Consider the following 19,874-nt stretch of genomic DNA (forward strand, 5'->3'; position numbering starts at 1 on the left):
CTGGGAGACAAGGGGAAGTCAGTGTGGTAGACTGGTGCTCCCCGCCTTGTGCCAGCTGTGGCCAATCACAACAGGTGGGAAGCTTCTTATGTCTGTTTTCTCTTGCAGTGAGGGGATGGCACAGGGACCGCACGGAAGCTTGCGTCGGGAAGACCCATGGGAGCCAGTCTATAACAGCACCTTCCGTATTGTGTGGACGGGACTTGAACTGTCAAAACATTGTGTGCAATAAAACCCCGCCGTGCTGGTGATTTAGCCCAAAAAACCCTGTGTCACGCGTCCTTGGGGGGGCGGGGGTATCGGCCGCGCAACAAGTGGCGCAGTTGACAGGATCTTAGGGAAAACTGGGAGTAAGGGCCTAGCACCAGCAAGAATGAAATTCAGTATGTTCTGGACCTGCGGGCAACACTACACAAACTGGGCCACCTGTCACATGAGAAATTGCTCCAGGCACAGGGACGGCAGCGGTGACTGTATGACAGAGGGACACGACTACGGCACGGACACAGACACGGCAATTTTCACCGGGAGACAGGGTGCTAGTCTTACTCCCAACATCAAAGCTCTAAATTACTCGCCAGGTGGCAAGGGCCCTTTGTGGTCACACAGCGAGTCGGGGAGGTGAATTATAAGGTAGAACGTACTGACAGGCGAGGGGTGACGCAGGTGTATCACCTCAACCTCTTAAAGGCGTGGAGGGAGGGGGGTCTCCGTCTCGCTGGCCAACGCAGTGATCGGGAGAGACGAGTGGGGCCCGGAGGTTCCAAAAGCTACCCATGACCCCTTTCACATGACCATCTCTCCCCGGGCGAGGCAGCAGACGTGGCCGCTTTACAGCGACGGTTTGCTGATGTATTCTCTCACCTATTAAGCCGCACGTCTCTCATACACCACCACGTAGAGACAACACCGGGGATGAAAGTACGCACCCGGCCGTACCGGCTGCCCGAGCACGAACACAAAACCATGCAGACGGAATTGAAGGCCATGCAGGAAATGGGGGAAATAGAGGAGTCTACCAGTGACTGGTGTAGCCCCATCGTGCTAGTTAACAAGTCCGATGGGACAGTCTGGTTTTGTGTAGACTACCGGAAGGTGAACAAGGTGTCAAAATTCTACGCATACCCAATACCCCGGGTCGATGAGCTACTTGACCGGTTAGGCACGGTCAAGTAGCTCAATTTTTTACAACACTGGATCTAACCAAAGGCTACTGGCAGATTCCCTTGTCTCCAGAGTCCAGGGAAAAATCGGCAATTCGTGACGCTTCCGTTTGGGTTGTTCAGGGCCCCCGCCACCTTTCAGAGACTCATGGACCGGGTGCTGCGCCCGCACACGGCATATGCTGCGGCCTACTTAGACGATGTAATCATTCATAGCGATAGCTATGCAGCAGGCACATGCAGCAGGTGGGGGCAGTGCTCAAGTCCCTGAGGCGGGCGAGGCTTACCGCCAACCCTAAGAAGTGCGCGGTTGGGCGGAGGGAGGTACGGTATCTGGGCTACCACTTGGGGGGAGTTGGCTGTCAGCCGGATGGCTCCCCAGCCTAAGTCAGGCGGTGGGGGTATGTGGCAGACTCGGGGGTGGGGTCCAGCGGGCTCTGGGAGGCGAGGGAAAGTCAGTGTGGTAGGCTGGCGCTCCCCGCCTCGGTGCCAGCTGTGGCTAATTGAATGACTGGCAAATCATGACAGCTGGGAAGCTTCTTATGTCTGTTTTCTACGCAGTGAGGGGATGGCACAGGGACCGCACGGGAGCTTGAGGTGGGAAGACCCATGGGAGCCAGTCTATAACAGCACCTTTGTTATTGTGTGGACGGGACTTGAACTGTCAAAAACAATTAATATTAAGGTAGCAAATATAATCAATACAGGGAGGCGCTTTAAGTGTCAAACGGTAAACGGACAGCATGGGAAAGTCTGGGTCAAAAAATTAACGGACCCTTCCAAATGGACGGGTCCAGCAAAAATTATGGCTGAGAAATATGGTGGGACAGTGGTATTACAACTGGGCTTCTGGGAAAAAAAACCTCTGCTCTTTACCCTTCAAATGGTTGTTTTAGCACAAGACAAAATAGACCAGTTGAGGATGAACCTAGAGGAATATGATAACGTTACAGGGCGCAAGAAACAACGCCCTGATTGGAAGATTTTTGGTATGTGGGAGAGAGAAGTGATAACAAGGGAGAAGAAATGTGTGAATAAACCTGCATAGTAAAATAACCCTGGCTCCGGCCAGTTTCCTAAAGTTGACCCAAGTTTAGATGGACCGTGGCCGTTGGCCCCCACAGGCTGTATTGCTGGGTCTGCCCCCCCTATACCCAACCCTCCGGCGCTATATGTGCCATTGATGATCCCACCACCGTCTCCGGCCCTGTCCTACAACACTTACGTCCGGGAACCCATCCTGACTAGAAGCTGTACAGCCCGGGGACGCCATACGACTGATGCGGATGTTTGGGCGTCCCAATCACCGGGCGGAAGACGGGCAGAAGACGTCTTCCGCCCGTACAAAGCTGCGGAGGTGGGAGCGATCATTAACAGCCTCCCAGACCCAAAGAAAGACGGCCCAGAAGACTAAATCCGAGACTTTCGCGCCCTGATCCGTACGCATCAACCCACCCTCACAGAAGTGAATATGGTTCTGCTCCTTAAACTTGGCGTAGACTGGGACCGTTGCTGGGGGGGGATTAGCCGGAAGACGGTCCGTGGGTCGATGAGGAAGGACAGGGCGCAGACAGCCAAGCCCGATGCAACCTGCATTAGGACCTGGAAGACCGCATCAACGGGTTGTTCCGTCGGACAATGAACTGGTCTATCGTACGGGACTGTACATAGAAAGCCGATGAACTGACGGGAGCATGCCTCAGCCGCCTAGAAGGCATGTTCAGGCAGGCCAGTTGAATGACAACTGCCCAAGGGGGGTCAGCGTGTGTGCGCATGCTGTACACGCCAAAAAACAACTGAGGGAGAAGGACAGAACCGATGGGAAGTGACGAACAGCCCAACGGGACCCATTGGAAAACTGCAATACCCTCAGGGGAAAGGCAGAGGACGAGACATAGACAAAAACCAAAGGGACAAGCGAGACCGAGGACCCGTGAGGGGCCAGGGATGTGGACAAAGTGAGAAACCACACCTGCTACATTACAACTGCGGGAAGCCTGGGCATTTTTACCCGGGACTACAAGGAACAAAATAAGAAGCATGACAGAGGTGAGTGGGGACAGCAGGACAGAGAGCACAGCAGCGAGGACGAATGTTGATGGGGGGGGGGGGCAACCACTCAGCAGACCATCCAGGTAGAGATACACCAATCCACCAATCACACTACCAACACCATACAGACCCCACAAAATGAAAATAAAAAAGATAGGACCTCATGTGTGTATTTTTCCTATGATAACTGCAGCTGCCAAGCTGCTGTAATTCTTCTTGGTAATGGAACAAAAGTTAACAATTTTGGTAGATTCCTTGGCATGGCATTCTGTCATAAGGCTGTCTGAACTGACGCCCGTCCCTGCCCTGAACGGGAAAACAATTTGCACCACTGGGGCCGGAGGGACCAAGACAGTGGAGCCTTTCACCGTCCCTGTTCTTGTGGAGGACGGGGAGGGAGAGTGCCACGGCCAGCGAGTGAAACACTTCTCATGCAGTCAGCGGTTTTCCCTATCAACCTCTGAAGTCGAGACTTAATGTGTGCACTAGGTATTTCGGTTGTATGTAACGGGGCAGGGGTACATGTGGTTAGGGACGTGAACCCCTCTTATCAGATGGCCAAATTTGGCTCGGGGTCCCCCTTGTTGTATTATTCCTTGGATTTAGAAATGGATGGTCTAAGGTCAGTTACGACAGAGTTATTAGGGCATGCCCATAGGGTATGTCCGGGAGGAGATGTCATGCCCACAGAAGATTTATATGCGACAGCATTTTTAGCTGCTAAAGCAGACCCCAAGATGGAGTGTAAATGGTTTGAGAAAGGGAAAGAGACAACCCTGGCTAGGGCTAGGACACGGGTAACCGCAAGTGTAGGATTGGATGAGGAAGAGTTCAAGTATTTCAATGTACCAGGAAGCATGCCCCATGTGTCGTTACGAAAAGACCCTGCCCAGGATCAGGAGGATCTGGGGAGGTGGACGCATCGGCTGGACAGACTTGGGGGATTGGGAGGCCACAGCCCCGGGAGGACCCTGGTGGTCACCCAGAGGTCGGGCCTACCGAGAGCTTATGAACTGGGCCTTCCATGCCGCCAAGTTGTGCACCTGGTGCCAAGTAAACGGGATTATGGCTCCACCACGGGGCCCCTGCAACGCATGTTGACAGAAGCTACTGGCCTCGGTGCCAGAGCACCTGTGGGCTCAGGACAAACATGATGTGGGCCTGATGGTTGATGCTACCCCACTACAGGTACATGCAAAATCTTCATACAGGCCATGCACACCGCAGTACCCTTTGAAAGGGGAGGCTGAGATCGGCATTGCACCCTTTTTTGCCTCACTGTTAGAAAGAGGAAATGTGATACCGTGGCCCAATTCCCCATGTAACACACCCATACTCCCAGTCCACAAGGCGGATGGGGTGAATTGGCGACTTGAACAAGCCCTAAGGGGGGTAAATGAGGCTGTTCATAGCTACACCCCGGGGGTCCCTAATTCCAAGACCATACTGACCCGAGTACCTGTCGACACAAAAGTGTTTACTGTGATTGATTTGGCAAACGCATTCTTGAGTATACCGGTGGAAGACACATCTCAGCAGTGTTTTGCGTTCACATTTAAAAGGTAAACATTACACCTAGACCCGCATGCCCCAGGGGAACGCGGAGTCCCCCGCAGCTCCTCTATTCTTACATACTTTCACTTCCTCATATCACCCTGGAACAGTGCACAGTGTTAAACCCTGACACCCTCGTGCCTACAGAGGACGACGGAGAACCACGCGACTGTGTGGAGGTGATATCAGAACAGACAACGCCCTGGCCGTACTTACTGGAAACATCGCTTCCCAACAGTGAAATTGACACATGGGAATGACCAAACCCTCAAGCTGGCTGGTTCAGATGAGGTGCTTTTTGTCGTTACTCTGTGTGACATGTAAAGTGCTCCCCCCGATTGCAATCTTGTATGCAATAACTTCAGACTAAGTTCAAGTTCAAGTTCAAGAGATTATTTGTCACATACATACGGTCATACATATATGCAGTGAAATGTCATGACACCCGGTAAGAGACAGTTGTATTTTCTGTTTAACTTGAACTATCTCGCCCCACGCATCGACCACCACCTGAGTGGCTGGAATTTCCACGACAATGCCAGAGTGATTATCAATTAAACAGCCCCACAGACATCTACCAGGTAAGACGGTACATAAATACATACATACACGCCTAGTTACAAACTAGGCGTGTATCTAACCACTACGGAGCGATTGAGTCTACACCACACACCGCATACAGTGCATGCTGGAACCCTAAAAAACAAAACAAAAAAACTCAAAAACACAATGACAATACACAAGGTCTTTCAAATGCATTTTAGAGCGAGTGAAGATTTATACTCAAATACAAGCTATTTACAAAGTTAAATAAGTCTTGCTTCTGGGAGTAGTCAGAACACATGCAATAGCTAAGGCGACTCCTTTTAAATCCTGGGTGGGATAATCATCATGGTAACCTATTGAGCGAGCACAGTTAAGAACGAGCACATGGATTCTGCCGACACAAAAAAATCTATTTCAGGGAGTGAACAGAGGAGGAGGGGCTTCAAGGTGACACCCCTAAGCTAGACATGGCTAATCAATCCCCAAATCAGAAAGAAATGATGGTTAGTGAGGGGGCGGAGATGAGGGACTCACCAATTCGTATTCGTCAAAGAGCTGGATAAGCGAGGGAAGAATGAAGGTGTGGAAGCCATGTAGGAAGGCATTTATCTGGGGCTGGATGGCTCGAGTCATCCTCAGCTCCGTCACCAGCTGCACATACTCCGCCTGAGACACCAGAGGGTGAGGGGAAATATTTAGCCACCAAACAATCAAACCACTTTTTCTTCCTTGTGAGACATTGCCACCTGCAGGATATTAGTGGAACTTGGAACTAGGCAACTGTATTTGTACAGCACATTTCATAAACAAGGGCAATTCAAAGTGCTTGACATAAGATGTAAAATAAATTACATGAAAGCAAAGAAGAAAAAATGCATAGAAATAACCATCACACAAAAACACAGATTAAACAGGTTTTGATATGTCCAATAGTGATGTCCGTGTGACCTTGTTGTCCTGTGTGACCAGGATGCTGGTGCCCCCGGGTTTGAGCGGCACCTCCTCCATGGCGCCAAACACGTCCGTCTCCACAGAGAAGGTGAGCTCCAGGCCAAGGTCGCTGATGTCGTTGTCCAGGATCCACTGGAGGTTCTTGGCATACTCTGGATCGATGGAGGCCACGTCCTGGTAGTTCACCGGGACGCCTGGAGAGTGTGAGAAAACGTAGTCTGTCAGTGGAATTAGCGTTTTAAGAAAGAAGCCAACATATTTCGGCATTTAGTGTCACGTCTACCTAGTATGTGTTTGTAGAAAGAGCGGGTGAAGTAGATGTTGACCAGCTGTTGGTGGTACAGGGCCAGGCCCAGGATCTGCCCCGCAAAGCGGAAGTAGTTCAGGTGGTCGGGATTCACGGAAGAGTTACTGTTGGGTTGAAATGTGGAACCTATCAAGGACACACACACACACACACACACACACACACACACACACACACACACACACACACACACACACACACACACACACACACACACACACACACACACACACACACACACACACACACACACACACTTAGAGCATAATCGGTTGAACCCGTCACGGCATGTGGAGACTGAAGCCCACGCAAACTAACCGTCAGCTGACTGGGTGAAGAGGGCATAGTCTGGGTTGATGATCTCGTTGGACAGGATGTCGAACCACTCCCGAACGACGCCCTGGCCCTACAACCCCAAGGTGGACAAGGTTCAAAATCACAACCCACGGTAGTTGCATGAAGACACTCTTTCGGTACTTTTGTTTCTGAGCAGCGGAAGCCATCTAAAATTGCAGAACTAGCGTGTCAGGATAAGAAGACTAAACCCACCATGCCCTCTTCTCCGTGGAAGCGGACAGCGATGCCCTGTTTGAGTTTTTCGTTGGTGGACTTGGAGACCATCTCGCAGCTGCTGCGGAATATGGACTCTGTCGACGGGGATGGAAAAGTGAATACAATACATGCTGCGGTGTGAGAAAAGTGACTTAAGTGACCAAACCCCCCCGGGCACCGGCGCAGCACCCACAAGAATTTCCTTACAATTTGACATTTTCATTAAACAATTTAAATGAAAATAACTAATGTACGACAATTATATAAAGTTTTATATTTATTTAAGACTGATCATTCGTAAAGCAGGCAAGTGTAGAGCAGTTGCAGGTGTGTGTGTGTGTGTGTGTGTGTGTGTGTGTGTGTGTGTGTGTGTGTGTGTGTGTGTGTGTGTGTGTGTGTGTGTGTGTGTGCACGCTCCAAGGAGCCTGCAGCGGCTCCCCCTCACGCACAGGCACAGATTATATTCACTTAGCCACATGGATAATTGGGATCAGATGCAAAAACAAGGGAAAATTGCACTTAACAGCAAAACTTTATGGGCCGGTTTGCGCTGTCATATCATTAGCGCAATATATTTTATGTATCGGACGCTAAGATGGCGCAGATAGCGTACAAATTGAAAAAAAATGTAAATAAACGTCACCAGCCACGATGAATTAATTGTGGAGGCCAATATCAACATTGCGATTAATATAAGATTAATTGTGCAGCCCTAGTCAGATGTGGGCACGGTTGTACCTCTGTGGATGAGTAGGATGTCGTTCTCATTGACGGGTCGGTGGACCATGTCTGAGTCGGGCTGCCCGGCGAGCAGGTGCTCGTAGAACCACTCACAGCGGTCCTTAAAAGGCTGCGGGACAGACGGTATTAAAGCACAGCACTTTCCAAAAACTAATTATCCCCAAGCTTTGCCTCTAAAAGCTTACAGTGTTGAAACACACTTTTTGTAACACAGAGATTTGGCATCTATTTGCATAACACATGCCTTTGTTCTCCAGCCCCCCCCCCCCACTTCTCCCCTGGGTACCATACCGCAGGAGAAATTGAGAGATTAAATCACATTCACCAGGTTAAAAGTCTGTAATTAAAACACCCCCCTCCCCTGCTCCCAGGTGGGCTCTAATAATCCATGCATAATGAGGCTCGCTCAAATATGGACATTGACTGGTGGCTTGACGTCCAGGCTAACAGGAGTGCGGCCACTTAAAATTTATGGAGTCATGTAAAAAACGGGACTGAAGACGAGCGTTATCACCGGGGGTTGTAACGCGGTTAAACAGCCTCATCGGACAAGCTGGCGTTTCAAAGTCACTTTCCACGTTGTCTACAGGGGGAAAAAAAGAAAAGAGAGGGAGAGACGGAGAGGCCATGCGACAGTGGCCTCTCCGTCTCTCGCTTTCTTTCTTATGGAAAGTTAATCAATGGTGAACATAAAAATCAGTATGAGAACCGGAAATTAAAATGCAAGACTATGATCCATATTTTGTGGCATTTTATATTTCAATGTGCAGGATATGCCCTTGTTTATATGGAGCTAGAAATGTGACGTTAATATTTGAAATAATTCAAAGTAGTCATTGTAAGACAGAACATGGCATCGGGACATTTTCTTATTTTTCGGTTTTGGTCTCAGTTTTATTGAGAGTGGATAAATAAATATTTCTTTGTATACTTTATACTGGCATGGCAATATCATTTATATAATGTGGGATATGAGTGGTACTGTTACCAACAGAACTGTCTCAGAAATGTATAGTGTGCTGTGCAGTTACATCAAGTTGTTTATTTAGGATAGGAAGAGGTTTTAATCTCGTTGTGGTAATCAAGGTTTAAACAACGCTACGGTTAATGTGGCGGTATAATGAAGCAATTTTTTTAACTGCAAAATGTTTAGCCCGTTAGTAAATATATTTGTTGTCTTATGAATGAATTTAACTAATCCTACTTCTATGTTTTAACTGGCAGAATTTTCACAGTCATTATTTTAACAGTTAGCCTTCATGGGAGTCCACTCAACCACCTTAAAAGGCCTTCCTTGTTTGACGACAAATGTTGCACACAAATGTTAAGTCATCCGGAAAGAATCCAAATCAGTAGTGAGAGAAAAATGCACCAAGTTAAGTCAAAGCAGTCAACAGATACCTGTTGTTTAAAACCTGCATATCTCAAATTTGCCCAATCATTTCATAAATAATCAGTTAAAAAAAAAAAAAAAAGACCAGAAACGCTGATCACCTGGCCCTTAATGATGTGCATGAAGCGCGACATCAGCTCTGGACACTCCAGCAGGAAGTGGAAGTGGTTGAAGATGATCTTTGGGTTCCTGAGAGTGTGCGAGAGAGAGTGTGCGCGAGAGAGAGAGAGAGAGAGAGAGAGAGAGAGAGAGAGAGAGAGAATGACAAAGATACACATCAGGAGAAAAGGTACAGAACAAGACAAGTTAAAACCAGTGCGTCCGTGTGTGTGTGTGCGTGTACAGATAGAAGGGCAAAACAGAAAGAGATCAAAGAGGGGAAAAAAGGGTATAGAGCAAGCAAGCGAGAGAGAGCAAGAGAGAGAGAGAGAGAAAGAGAGAGAGCGCAAAATTAAAAGGAATTAAGTAACTGGATCGATAGATCAATAGAGCGTCTCTGAGCAGCGTGTCGAGACGCTGATGTCTGGCCAAGGCCCCTATCGACTCACCTGGTGACAAAGCACTTGAGCACCTCATCTTGCTTGCAGACAAACTCGATGAAGCGGGGGGACGTCATCCTGGAGGAGCAGAGAGAGTGGGCAATAACATGAGTGTCGAGGAGGATAGAAAGAATTATGACAACCATCATCATTTCTACCCTAAAAGTTACATCGGCCTTCGTAGAACGAACACACACACACACACACACACACACACACACACACACACACACACACACACACACACACACACACACACACACACACACACACACACACACACACACACACACACACACACACACACACACACACAATGTCATGTTGCGTAAGGACCTCTTTAATAGTTTAATTATATGAAATTAGACATGTGTGTGGTGGGCAGCCGTGGGGCTTCTCTGCAGACAGGAGAATGATGATGGTGGCAGAGGCAGATTAACCCCCCCCAGTTCAGAAAATGGTTAGTCCTATCCTGATTACCCGATAGTTCTAATGAACATTTAATTGAAGAAAGGAGGAGGCCGAGTCCAACTCTCACCCTTGTGGCATCTGGCACGAGCAGCACATGTAGAAGGCCTGGATGACGGCACTGAGACGGTTGGCCGTCATGGAGATGACGTCCTCCCCGTCCGCGTACGCCTCCGACGTCTCCATGACGACCTGCGGGTTCAGTGAGGAGGGGTCGCTGGCCTCCCGCTGCTTGAGGAGCAGGGAGGCGATCTCGCTGCCCGAGGACGGAGGGGAGGACGGGTTCTTTCGGTTCCTGTCCAGCTCGGTGGAGATCAGCACCAGCCACTCGTCTAGCGAGTGCCACAGCAGCTCTAGCGGCTGGGAGGAGCAAGAGGAAATGAAGGGTTGCAGACAAAGAGCGGAGGGAGAGAAAAGCACACGAGAGAGAGAGAGAGCGAGGGCCTGATCCACAGAGGCTAAGGGCAGAAACACACTCTACGTAATTACGCTGAGATTATAAACGCAACGCAAGCTTCAGTTACAGTACCAATTATTGACACTAGGGGTGCTTTAGCAACCACAAATGAGTTACTTGGGCGACCAGGTATATTAACGGCTGCCAAATATTTGGTGACCCATTTTAGCACCTTTTATTTTTTAATCCGTCTGAGAGACCGACGACATCTGCAATTGATTAACTAGTGCACCCGTTCTCTGGTATTACGCTCGAAGACGCGGACACGGCTCCCTGGTTCAGGTCGATTACAAAAACACTCCGAGTTTGTATCGGGTTGAGAGACAGCAGGAAGTGATGCTGCGTTCCACGGGAACTCCGAAAACTGTATTTCGCTTTGGTAGGACCAACACGCAAAATACACAGGGATGCACAAAGATGACATTTCAATGGAAAATTAGAAATAAGGGGAACCATGAATATTTTTATGTCCGTGAATCGTCAGCGTCTGGACACAGACGCAAACATGGCTCTTCGGCCCGATCATCGTGCCCCGTTCCTCCAAATAAAACAACTAAAAACAGTGTGGGGACGGCTCGTAGACCCATAACTGTGCATAACGCATGGAGAGGGGGTGATCAGGGACAGAGTCACGGAAAGAGTGTCCCCATTACGCACAGTTTTGTTCCATACTGTTCCATACGCACTAGTTTCGTTCCATTAGGAGACATAAAACAAAATAACCTACATCTAAAATAACACACTGTTCATGCGCGCCGATCGCGGGCAACCCGTCACTTGGCGCGCATGGTCAGTACCGCCAGAGAGGGAGACAGGTGCCAGGTGCACCCCAATCGCTTCCTCTCCGCGCGCCACCCCCCCATGAGGGCGCCTTGAGTGACAAAATTCTGAGTCGGGTACAGCTCTACGACAACGCCCCATTACTTTATTTGGCCCTGAAGATGACACATCGCTAAACGGTTTTCATGTTTATTTGTGGTTGTCGTGGTTGTGCGTCGACCGGGCATTTGTGCTTGTGTTCGCTTACTTGAATAGGGTATGTTTTGGCCCTGACTGAAGAGTATAAACTTGCCTCTTCAGACGCCATCTCACCGACTGAGCTGTTCATACAAATCAAGCTTCTGCACAATTACAATCAGGCCCCTGCAGAGATAAGGTCTCCTCCTTACACACCCCCACAAAACAGTCGATGGCGGCAATCACTCTCAACGTTACTTTTCATCAAGGGAAACGTGTCGGGCTGACTCTCTTAACTGCGAGACAAAATTTGAGATACCAACTCGATTTAGAGTTAATAAATTAAAATGATTTATGCAGCATCCCTCACTTTATTTCGGTCTTTTCACTTTGTAATAATTCCCCCCCGCCATCAAAACAACTGCAGATTGGGTTTCATCCATTGCAAACAGAACGGGAACGTCACGCTAAGATTCAGTCTCGTTTTAAATCAAACTATGTCTGCCTCTTTTTTGGCTTCACGGTTCTTGTTTTCCTTCTTTCCAACGATGATATTGCAAAACCTCCCAAAAATATCCTGAGGCGAGAAATACTCTATATTCTAACATTAAAAGGGGTTGTGAAGGCAGAGGAGCTGGTTATCAACACAGATTGACAATGAAGCAAAATGGGGAAAGAAATCCTACACGTATGCATTTACAGATTATCACCATGAATGTTAATATTAATAAACCCCATAAATGTTAATATCTATTAGGGCTGGGCGATATTGACGAAATCAAATAATAATCATATTTTTTGACAAACCTCAATATCAATAATTGATGAAAAATTTGGGAATGACAATCGGTGCTTTCTTAAGATATTTACACACAAGTAAAATTTTTGAAACAATCAGTAGTAATGTGGATATTCTGACCATGCATGACAGTACTTTACTATAATGAAGCCTCAAAGACAACCTTTATCGATATCACGATAACCAAAATCCCAATCTTGCCCCATATCATGACACTGATATCATAACGATACATCAACCAGCCCTAATATCTACAAGACTCACATCAAAGACCTCAAAATCTCTTCTGGGAATCTGCTGCCCTCGTGCCAAATCTTCCTGCTCCTGTCTTACCCGCATCTGTATCACCAGTAGAATGAGTTCTTAATGTTGTTATTGTTTTAGATAAATATTTGAAAAAAAAAAAAAAAAAAAAAGTTTCTGTGGTCGTGGCGAATCATTAACAAAACTTAAAACATGGAACAATACCTCTGGTAGGTGTCCATCATGACTATCGCAACACCCGACACCCTTCTCTCCATTTATAACTGCCAGCAAACTATCGAGGCTGGTTCAGTGAATTAACTGCTTCTTTCACAGTCCCCCCCGCCCCATTGCTGCTGACCTTAAAGACCTGGCTGCGCGGCGTCTTGTTTCCGTTGTATCCCATGTCATTGCCGTTGGGGGAGGAAGGCCCCAGGCGGAACACGTGGCAGAAGATTCGGACGATTCGCAGCAGGCTCTTCATCTGAGCCTCGAAGCTGCTGGACAGACTGAGGAGGGGGGACGGCGGCAGGTCGGTTCAATACCTCGGAGACCTAGACGGCCTCATCTTTTGTCACTCAACCTCGTTGCCGTACGACAAAAGTGTTGAACTGAAGACCATGCGATCTAGAGTTTACCTGAGAAGCTTGTGTCCGTTGGTGGTGGCCACCTCGGCCAGGCTGGTCAGGATTCTTTGGTAATGGCTGTCGCTCTGCTGAGAAACGTGCTCAAGGACCTGCCTCAGCTGCATTCAAGCAAACACCCATGCACATTTATGTTATTGTCCACGAACAGAGATAGAAGCCAATAGCCAATAGAGAAAGAAAAGGGGCTAAAATGACAACAGACCAGTGAAAAATGGATCTAGGTCCTACCATACTCTCTTTGATGTCGTCGCTCTGGGTCATCTGGATGAGGGTCTGGAACAGTCGATTGTGATGCTGGATGAGAATCTCGCATGTCTCCCCGTATCCACCCTCCACACAGGAAGCAGGGACAGATTCAGACAAATATTTGACGACAGGTGGAACGGGACAAAAAGAAAACTGAGTGTGTGTAGAGGTCGGGCAGCGTCTGGCACTCACTTGCACGCAGAGATCGAGAGGCGTGACCCCGTTCCTGTCGGGAACATACTTGGCACCTCGGGAAAGAAGAATCTGCGCAGTGTCTCTCTGGCCGTGGCTGCGTGTTGACAGGATTCACAGTTTTAGCTGCCTCAACAATCAGCGATGTCAAAATCGGGGTTAAATATAGAACAGCTATTCCCAATCTGTGGGCCGTGAGGGTATTGCAGGTGGGCCGCCAAATCATGGGGAAAACACATAGATTTTATTGAAAAAATAAAACACAACATTTAATAATTTACAAAAACTTTTTTTTTTTTATGTAAATTTTTTTTTTTAAAAACCCATTCATGGTATTTTTTCTTTAAAACCTTCAGAAATGCATCATCACTGTAAGATAGGAACTTCTGGTATGGCGTACTACGTCCAAGCCGGACCACGATCGACGTGCACCTGTACATTTTTGAACTTGAGGTGATAATCAAAAAGGATGGTTGGCTAGCATCAGGCACACAGCAATGTCCCGGTGGGAAAGTCCCACCTGTCAAACAAAAAAGAAAGGTTTGGAGAAAGAATATTTATCAATGGGATTTTTTTTGGACAGGCACGGATGACGAACCGCTACCACTGTGCTTGGTGTGTTCCGAGATTTTATCGAACGAAGCTCTGAAGCCATGTAAACTGCACCGTCACCTCGAGACAAAACACCAACAGTACATGTCCAAGCCGCTTATATTTTTCGATAATAAACTCAAGGAGCATCAGGGCAAGAAGAAAGTTATCGAAACGTCATGCACAGGCACCGAGAAGGCAAAGGCAGCGGAAGCGTCCTATCGGGTCGCCCGACTCATAGAAGCCCGGTAAGCCCCACGCAATCAGGGAGAATTTATTTCTTCCTGCCACAAAAGTGATAGTGGGGGTGATGTTGGGAGAGGAGGCGTGCAAGCCAATCAACCCCATCTCATTGACTGATAACTCAGTCAAACGCAGGATTGACGAGATGGCAGAGAATGTGTTAGAACAGCTGATAACGAGCGTAGGAGAGAGTTGTTTTGATGCCCTCCAACTGGAAGAATCAACAGACATCTCAAATCTGTCAAACCTGCTTGCCTATGTAATTTATGGACTCAACCTCAGTCTCTAAGGAAAAGCAGTGACCGTGTTCAATGTCCAGAATAAAATAGAAGCGACCATGAGAAAAATGGATATGCAGGCCAGGCGAGTTAACCGGTCAAACTCTGACTTGTTGGAGAATATGTCCGATTTTTAGACAAAGGAAGAAACGCGGCTTCCCGTCACGGTGATCAATCATGTCAAAAAGCACCCGCATGATTTGAGGACCAAGCTGCGCAAATACTCCCCCATCCCAGATGTGCAGTGCAGCTGGATGGAAAACCCCTTCGCCAGCCACAGTGACGAGACCTTCGCAGGCCTGAGCACAAAAGAGAAGGACAGTCTTGTGGATCTCTCCTGTGTAAGCTCATTTAACTTGGCTTTTTCACAGAAGTACCTGACAAACTTTTGGCTTCATGTTGCTTCTGAGTATCTGATCTGTCCGACAGAGCTGTGCGATTTCTGATGCCTTTCCGGACGACGTATCTCTGTGAGACTGGCTTTTGTTGAGCCAGATCTTCGCCTGAGACTGTCGTCCCTCAAGCCAGACATCAAGCGTTTGGTGTCTGCCATGCAACACCAGCCTTCTCATGAGGTGAGTTAATATTAATGTGCTCCTGTTATTGTTGGTTTTATCAGTGCTGGCGTTAGTAGTTCGACTACATTCAAAACACGGCGCCCTTCAGCGCTTACTACATACCGTAACTAACATTGCGCGAAAGTTTCATGGATATAAAGTTATTTTTAACCCACTAATTTTTTTGTTTTACCACTACTGCACTGTATGTATGAGAATGCATATGATTGTTAAAATAAATGTCCTCTGAGAATGCACTGTTTGGCTCCCGTATTACTTCTAGTCGGATGTGGGCCACGAACACTTTTGAGATTTCCAAGTGGGCCGTGAGTCAGAAAAGTTTGGGGAACGCTGATATAGAAGTATGAGGAGGTCACCTGCAGGCGAAGTAGAGCGGTGTGGCTCCGGAGACATTGGGCCGGTTGATGTCTGCTCCACTGTCCAGGAGACACAGCACCGTCTAAAGGCAGGGGAAGGTGCATGTGTGTGTGTGTGTGTGTGTGTGTGTGTGTGTGTGTGTGTGTGTGTGTGTGTGTGTGTGTGTGTGTATGTGCAGGGGGACACAGAATTAACCGAAACCAAGCTACAATACATGACCATTCCTCAATGACGGCAGAAAACAGAGAAGTATATACAATAGCCTTTTCATGGTACGAGTCACATGCAAAGAGGATATCAAAAATATTTGCATTTTTTCCATTTCTCACCGTCTTGTGTCCGTTCTGACAAGCGACATGGAGCGCGGTCTGCCCCATGGCATCCTCCACGTCCACGTTGGACACATGCTGGACCAGGTCGTGAAGGAGCTCTGTCCGCCCGTTCACAGCCAACCAGTGAATCTGGGAAAACCAGGATAGTTATAGAGAAGGCAATCTGATCCAAAACCACCACTAATTTAGCTTATTACAGCAAGGAACCACAGTGAGGTGGAGATGAGTATGTGATCTCAGCTGTGGGGGGGAATGTAAAGGGATGGGATTGGCCATGCCGTCATCAACCCTGCATACGTCCCCAAAGTTTGAGGCTACTCACAGCAGTCAGCCCCTCGTTGTTGCAGATGTTGACGTCAGCGTTATATTCCAGCAGCCTGCCCATGCACTTCTTTTGGCTGGAATAAACATTAAAAGAGCAGATTCATTGGTGCTAAATCAACATTACACACACACACACACACACACACACACACACACACACACACACACACACACACACACACACACACACACACACACACACACACACACACACACACACACACACACACACACACACACGACATTGGTATCACAGCCGGATATAATTTGTCCCCTTCACCAGAACACTTAACAGTAAACACCAGTTTCAAATAGTACGTGAAACACAATTGACCAAAAGGCATATTTAATAGAATGCTGCATAAGTTTTGAAATTTAAACTGTGATGGGGGTTCTTAACTTATTGAGGATTTTAAGCATTAGACATAATGTTTCATACCAGCCCAAAAGTAACTCGGAAGTAAATTGTAATTGTACTGTGTTTTTATTACGAATGTTTTGTTTTTTTTAAGAACTCAAACACAATTACTCTGTGTGTTTTTCAGCAATGGGTAAACATTGTTAAACTGGGAAAATAGTTAACGATAAGGAGATGTTCGAGAAATAATTTGACAAATCTGAGGTTTGTCCTGTGATTGTTGCTGTTGTCTTTGTGGGTGTGTGTTTGTCATTGTGTTTTAGGTTTGTGTGATATGTATTCCGCATTTTTTCTTTTTAACATCGTCATTGGACAAAGTCGTATCTAATCCATCCAAAGACTTTGGCCGTGTGGCTGACCACCTCACCATTGAGGTAAAGTCGGACTCATGACACCAATAAAGTTATGACGTCAGAAATGGCCCGTGCAGGACACTTCCCTCGGACGAGCTGCTCCTACCCGTTGCGAGCGGCCAAGTGAAGAGGAGTGCAGCCCGAGATGTCCTGGTAGTTTGGGTTGGCTCCTCTCTTCAGCAGCAGAACCAAACATTCCACTGACCCACAGCTATAAATAAAAAAAAAGCCACAATTCAGTACCTGCCTGGCACTGACACAAGTTACAAGAATGTTTGCTCCTAAAAAATATATAATAATAAAGAATAGGGAGATTGACAACGGCCGGTCTTACTTGGCAGCGATGTGGAGCAGACTTCTCTTCACGCGCCCGAAGGCGTAATTGACGTCAAACTTGGAGTTGAGCAGCAGCTCTGACACGGACCTGCAGAGAGGGGAGGCGGGGGCGGACAACGGTGCCGTGAAAACCCAACAGCGACGAAGTCAACATTGTGCCCTTTGGCACGCAGCTATGACACGTTCCATCTCCTTCCTTTTTTTTGTGTGTGTTTAGTTTTAATTTGCCGTGGTGTCAACTCTACCTGTGCTGGTCAGCCATCACCATGGGCATCAGCGTGTACACGGCCGTCTCGTTGTCTGCGATGGGGGGAGAGAATCAGACACAGGTATGGAGATCTTTGAGCTTGACACAGCCACCGCCCTGCTTACTCAAAATAAATGGGATCTACCGGGGTATGAAGGGACATTGAAGCTTGGCCGGGCTGCAATGACGACCACTGGTGCTACGCCAGGGGTCTCCTAGTACGTCATTAACTACAGCGCAAATCAAGATCATAACAAGCAGGGGGAGGCGGGACTTACAAACGACGAAGGTGATATTATCAACCTTCAGCGTTATTTCGTTTACAGGTGCGGAAGTTTGGACTTGAGCGCATCCATTCATTATTTTCGCGGACGGACGGGCGGACGCAACCCCATCCACGAAGCGGTTGCAAACAACAGCGCAACAGTCGGAACTCCAACGTGAATAACCGGAGGTTGAGCGCCTCTGGTGGGAGACATGCAGACCAGTGAGTTGACAGCGGCTGTTATCGGGGGGTCTCGATAACGCGTGTGGAACACGATCGCATCGACAGCGCGGCGACCGGGGGGAGAGGGAGAGGGGGAGGGAGAGGGAGAGGGAGAGGGAGAGGGAGAGGGGGAGCGTGGCCGTACCTTCCGGGAGTTCCACGGTCCTCGCGCGGCGCAGGGAGCGCGTCAGGCGGCTGAGCTGTACGTTGAGCTGCTCCATCGCTCGCTCCATCATAGGTGCGCCGCGGGACCCGGAGAAAGGCGCGACGGCAGAGCCTCGACGCTACCGGACGGTCGCCGACGCGCAGACGCCTCGCCCTCGGGCGTCGTCCATCGAGAGCGGCGGGAGCCCGTTTCTCACCCGCTGCGGGTCCCCGACATTTTCCCGGCCTCTCCTCGGCGACGCTCCCCGGTTCCGCGTTCTTCCTGTGTTTGTCGCCGCATTGCAGTGACGTAGGAACTCGGAATACTCCACCCCCCCCGCCTCCACCTCCACCTCCCTGCAGAGGAACGGCCTTTTTTTTTTTAAATCGGAATTCCGAGTCGGGGCAGATCGTTTGTCGAGTTGACCGAGATGACAGAAATAAAAGAGTCACGGCAACAGGGCGGCGCACACACACCGTTAAACGGCGAACAAGCTCCACCCGGCCTGTGTGTTATGAGAATACATGTCTTGACTTCGATGTGGAACGCGCTGTGGTTGTATGCCTCGTCGACATGCTACGAAACAACAACCTTGCCGAACACATACGTTTGCTAGAGGCGGACATGCTCCGCGAACAGAGCCAAAGGAACACACGGCGTGACCAGAGTACAGGTTCCGAAACACATATTTCCCGAGTTCCGTTAGAACGCAGCATATGACGTCGACTACACGGGCTATGCCTTGTGGGTAATGTAGTCACGACCGACAGTCCCCCGTGAGGGTAATTCAGTTATGATGGATCACATGTTCCACTGAACGGAACGAAAACTGAAGCATACACACTTTTAATTAATCGTCTGTTTTATTTTATTTTTATTTTTATTTTGGAGGTGGGGGGGGGGGGGGGTTATATTTATACATCAAAAGTAAACCAAAACAAGAGGAATACTCACTGTGATTTATTAGATCCATATCCTTGTAAATCACTAGGACACCACCTATAATTACTTTTGTTAATTATAATCAGGATATGCATGAACAGTCATCTGCAAAAAAAAAAAAAAAAAAAAAGAGAGAACAGCAGGACTCCATGGAGTATTACTGGCTCTGTTATATCAGAGTGCCTGTACCAAAAGTACCTGCCTGTATACTTGCAGCAGAGGTGTCAATGGTATTTCAATGAACCCAGCCATTACAACTGCATCACAAACTCACAAATCAAGCCTCAAGGCGGCACTGTATGTTCAGAAATAATTGGAGCGCTCGTCCCTGTAAGGCTGAGGGGACGCGTGCTCTTTGGTCTGGTTTTGTGGTGGTCCTACAAATGCACAATATTGGCGTCCACTTAATGATCTTTCATTTAACTTCATTTAACGG

General features: G+C 48.2%; 2 protein-coding genes across 3 annotated transcripts in view; both read right to left on the reverse strand.

The window, feature by feature from the left end:
* Positions 1–18,732, reverse strand: part of hace1 (HECT domain and ankyrin repeat containing E3 ubiquitin protein ligase 1) — a 31,114-nt gene extending 12,382 nt beyond the window's left edge. The window contains exons 1-21 of the mRNA XM_080005715.1: positions 18,497–18,732; positions 17,863–17,917; positions 17,616–17,705; positions 17,388–17,492; positions 16,509–16,584; positions 16,184–16,315; positions 15,854–15,936; positions 13,808–13,904; positions 13,598–13,699; positions 13,361–13,467; positions 13,084–13,231; positions 12,744–12,818; positions 10,337–10,626; positions 9,808–9,876; positions 9,361–9,448; positions 7,864–7,975; positions 7,123–7,220; positions 6,892–6,979; positions 6,550–6,699; positions 6,264–6,460; positions 5,850–5,981 (exon numbers count right to left, since the gene is read on the reverse strand). Of these exons, the coding sequence (XP_079861841.1) occupies positions 5,850–5,981; positions 6,264–6,460; positions 6,550–6,699; positions 6,892–6,979; positions 7,123–7,220; positions 7,864–7,975; positions 9,361–9,448; positions 9,808–9,876; positions 10,337–10,626; positions 12,744–12,818; positions 13,084–13,231; positions 13,361–13,467; positions 13,598–13,699; positions 13,808–13,904; positions 15,854–15,936; positions 16,184–16,315; positions 16,509–16,584; positions 17,388–17,492; positions 17,616–17,705; positions 17,863–17,917; positions 18,497–18,587 (2,385 nt within the window). The 5' untranslated portion in view covers positions 18,588–18,732. The remainder of the gene's footprint in view (positions 1–5,849; positions 5,982–6,263; positions 6,461–6,549; positions 6,700–6,891; positions 6,980–7,122; positions 7,221–7,863; positions 7,976–9,360; positions 9,449–9,807; positions 9,877–10,336; positions 10,627–12,743; positions 12,819–13,083; positions 13,232–13,360; positions 13,468–13,597; positions 13,700–13,807; positions 13,905–15,853; positions 15,937–16,183; positions 16,316–16,508; positions 16,585–17,387; positions 17,493–17,615; positions 17,706–17,862; positions 17,918–18,496) is intronic.
* A 628-nt stretch (positions 18,733–19,360) lies between these two features.
* The window catches only part of popdc1 (popeye domain cAMP effector 1), an 8,669-nt gene continuing 8,155 nt past the window's right edge, over positions 19,361–19,874 (reverse strand). For both annotated transcript variants that reach the window (XM_080006083.1, XM_080006085.1), the window contains exon 8: positions 19,361–19,874. This exon is cut by the window's right edge and continues 474 nt beyond it. The gene's annotated coding sequence lies outside the window, so the exon portion shown is untranslated.

Source organism: Zeus faber, assembly GCF_960531495.2.
Source record: "Zeus faber genome assembly, chromosome: 8".
NCBI lineage: Eukaryota > Metazoa > Chordata > Actinopteri > Zeiformes > Zeidae > Zeus > Zeus faber.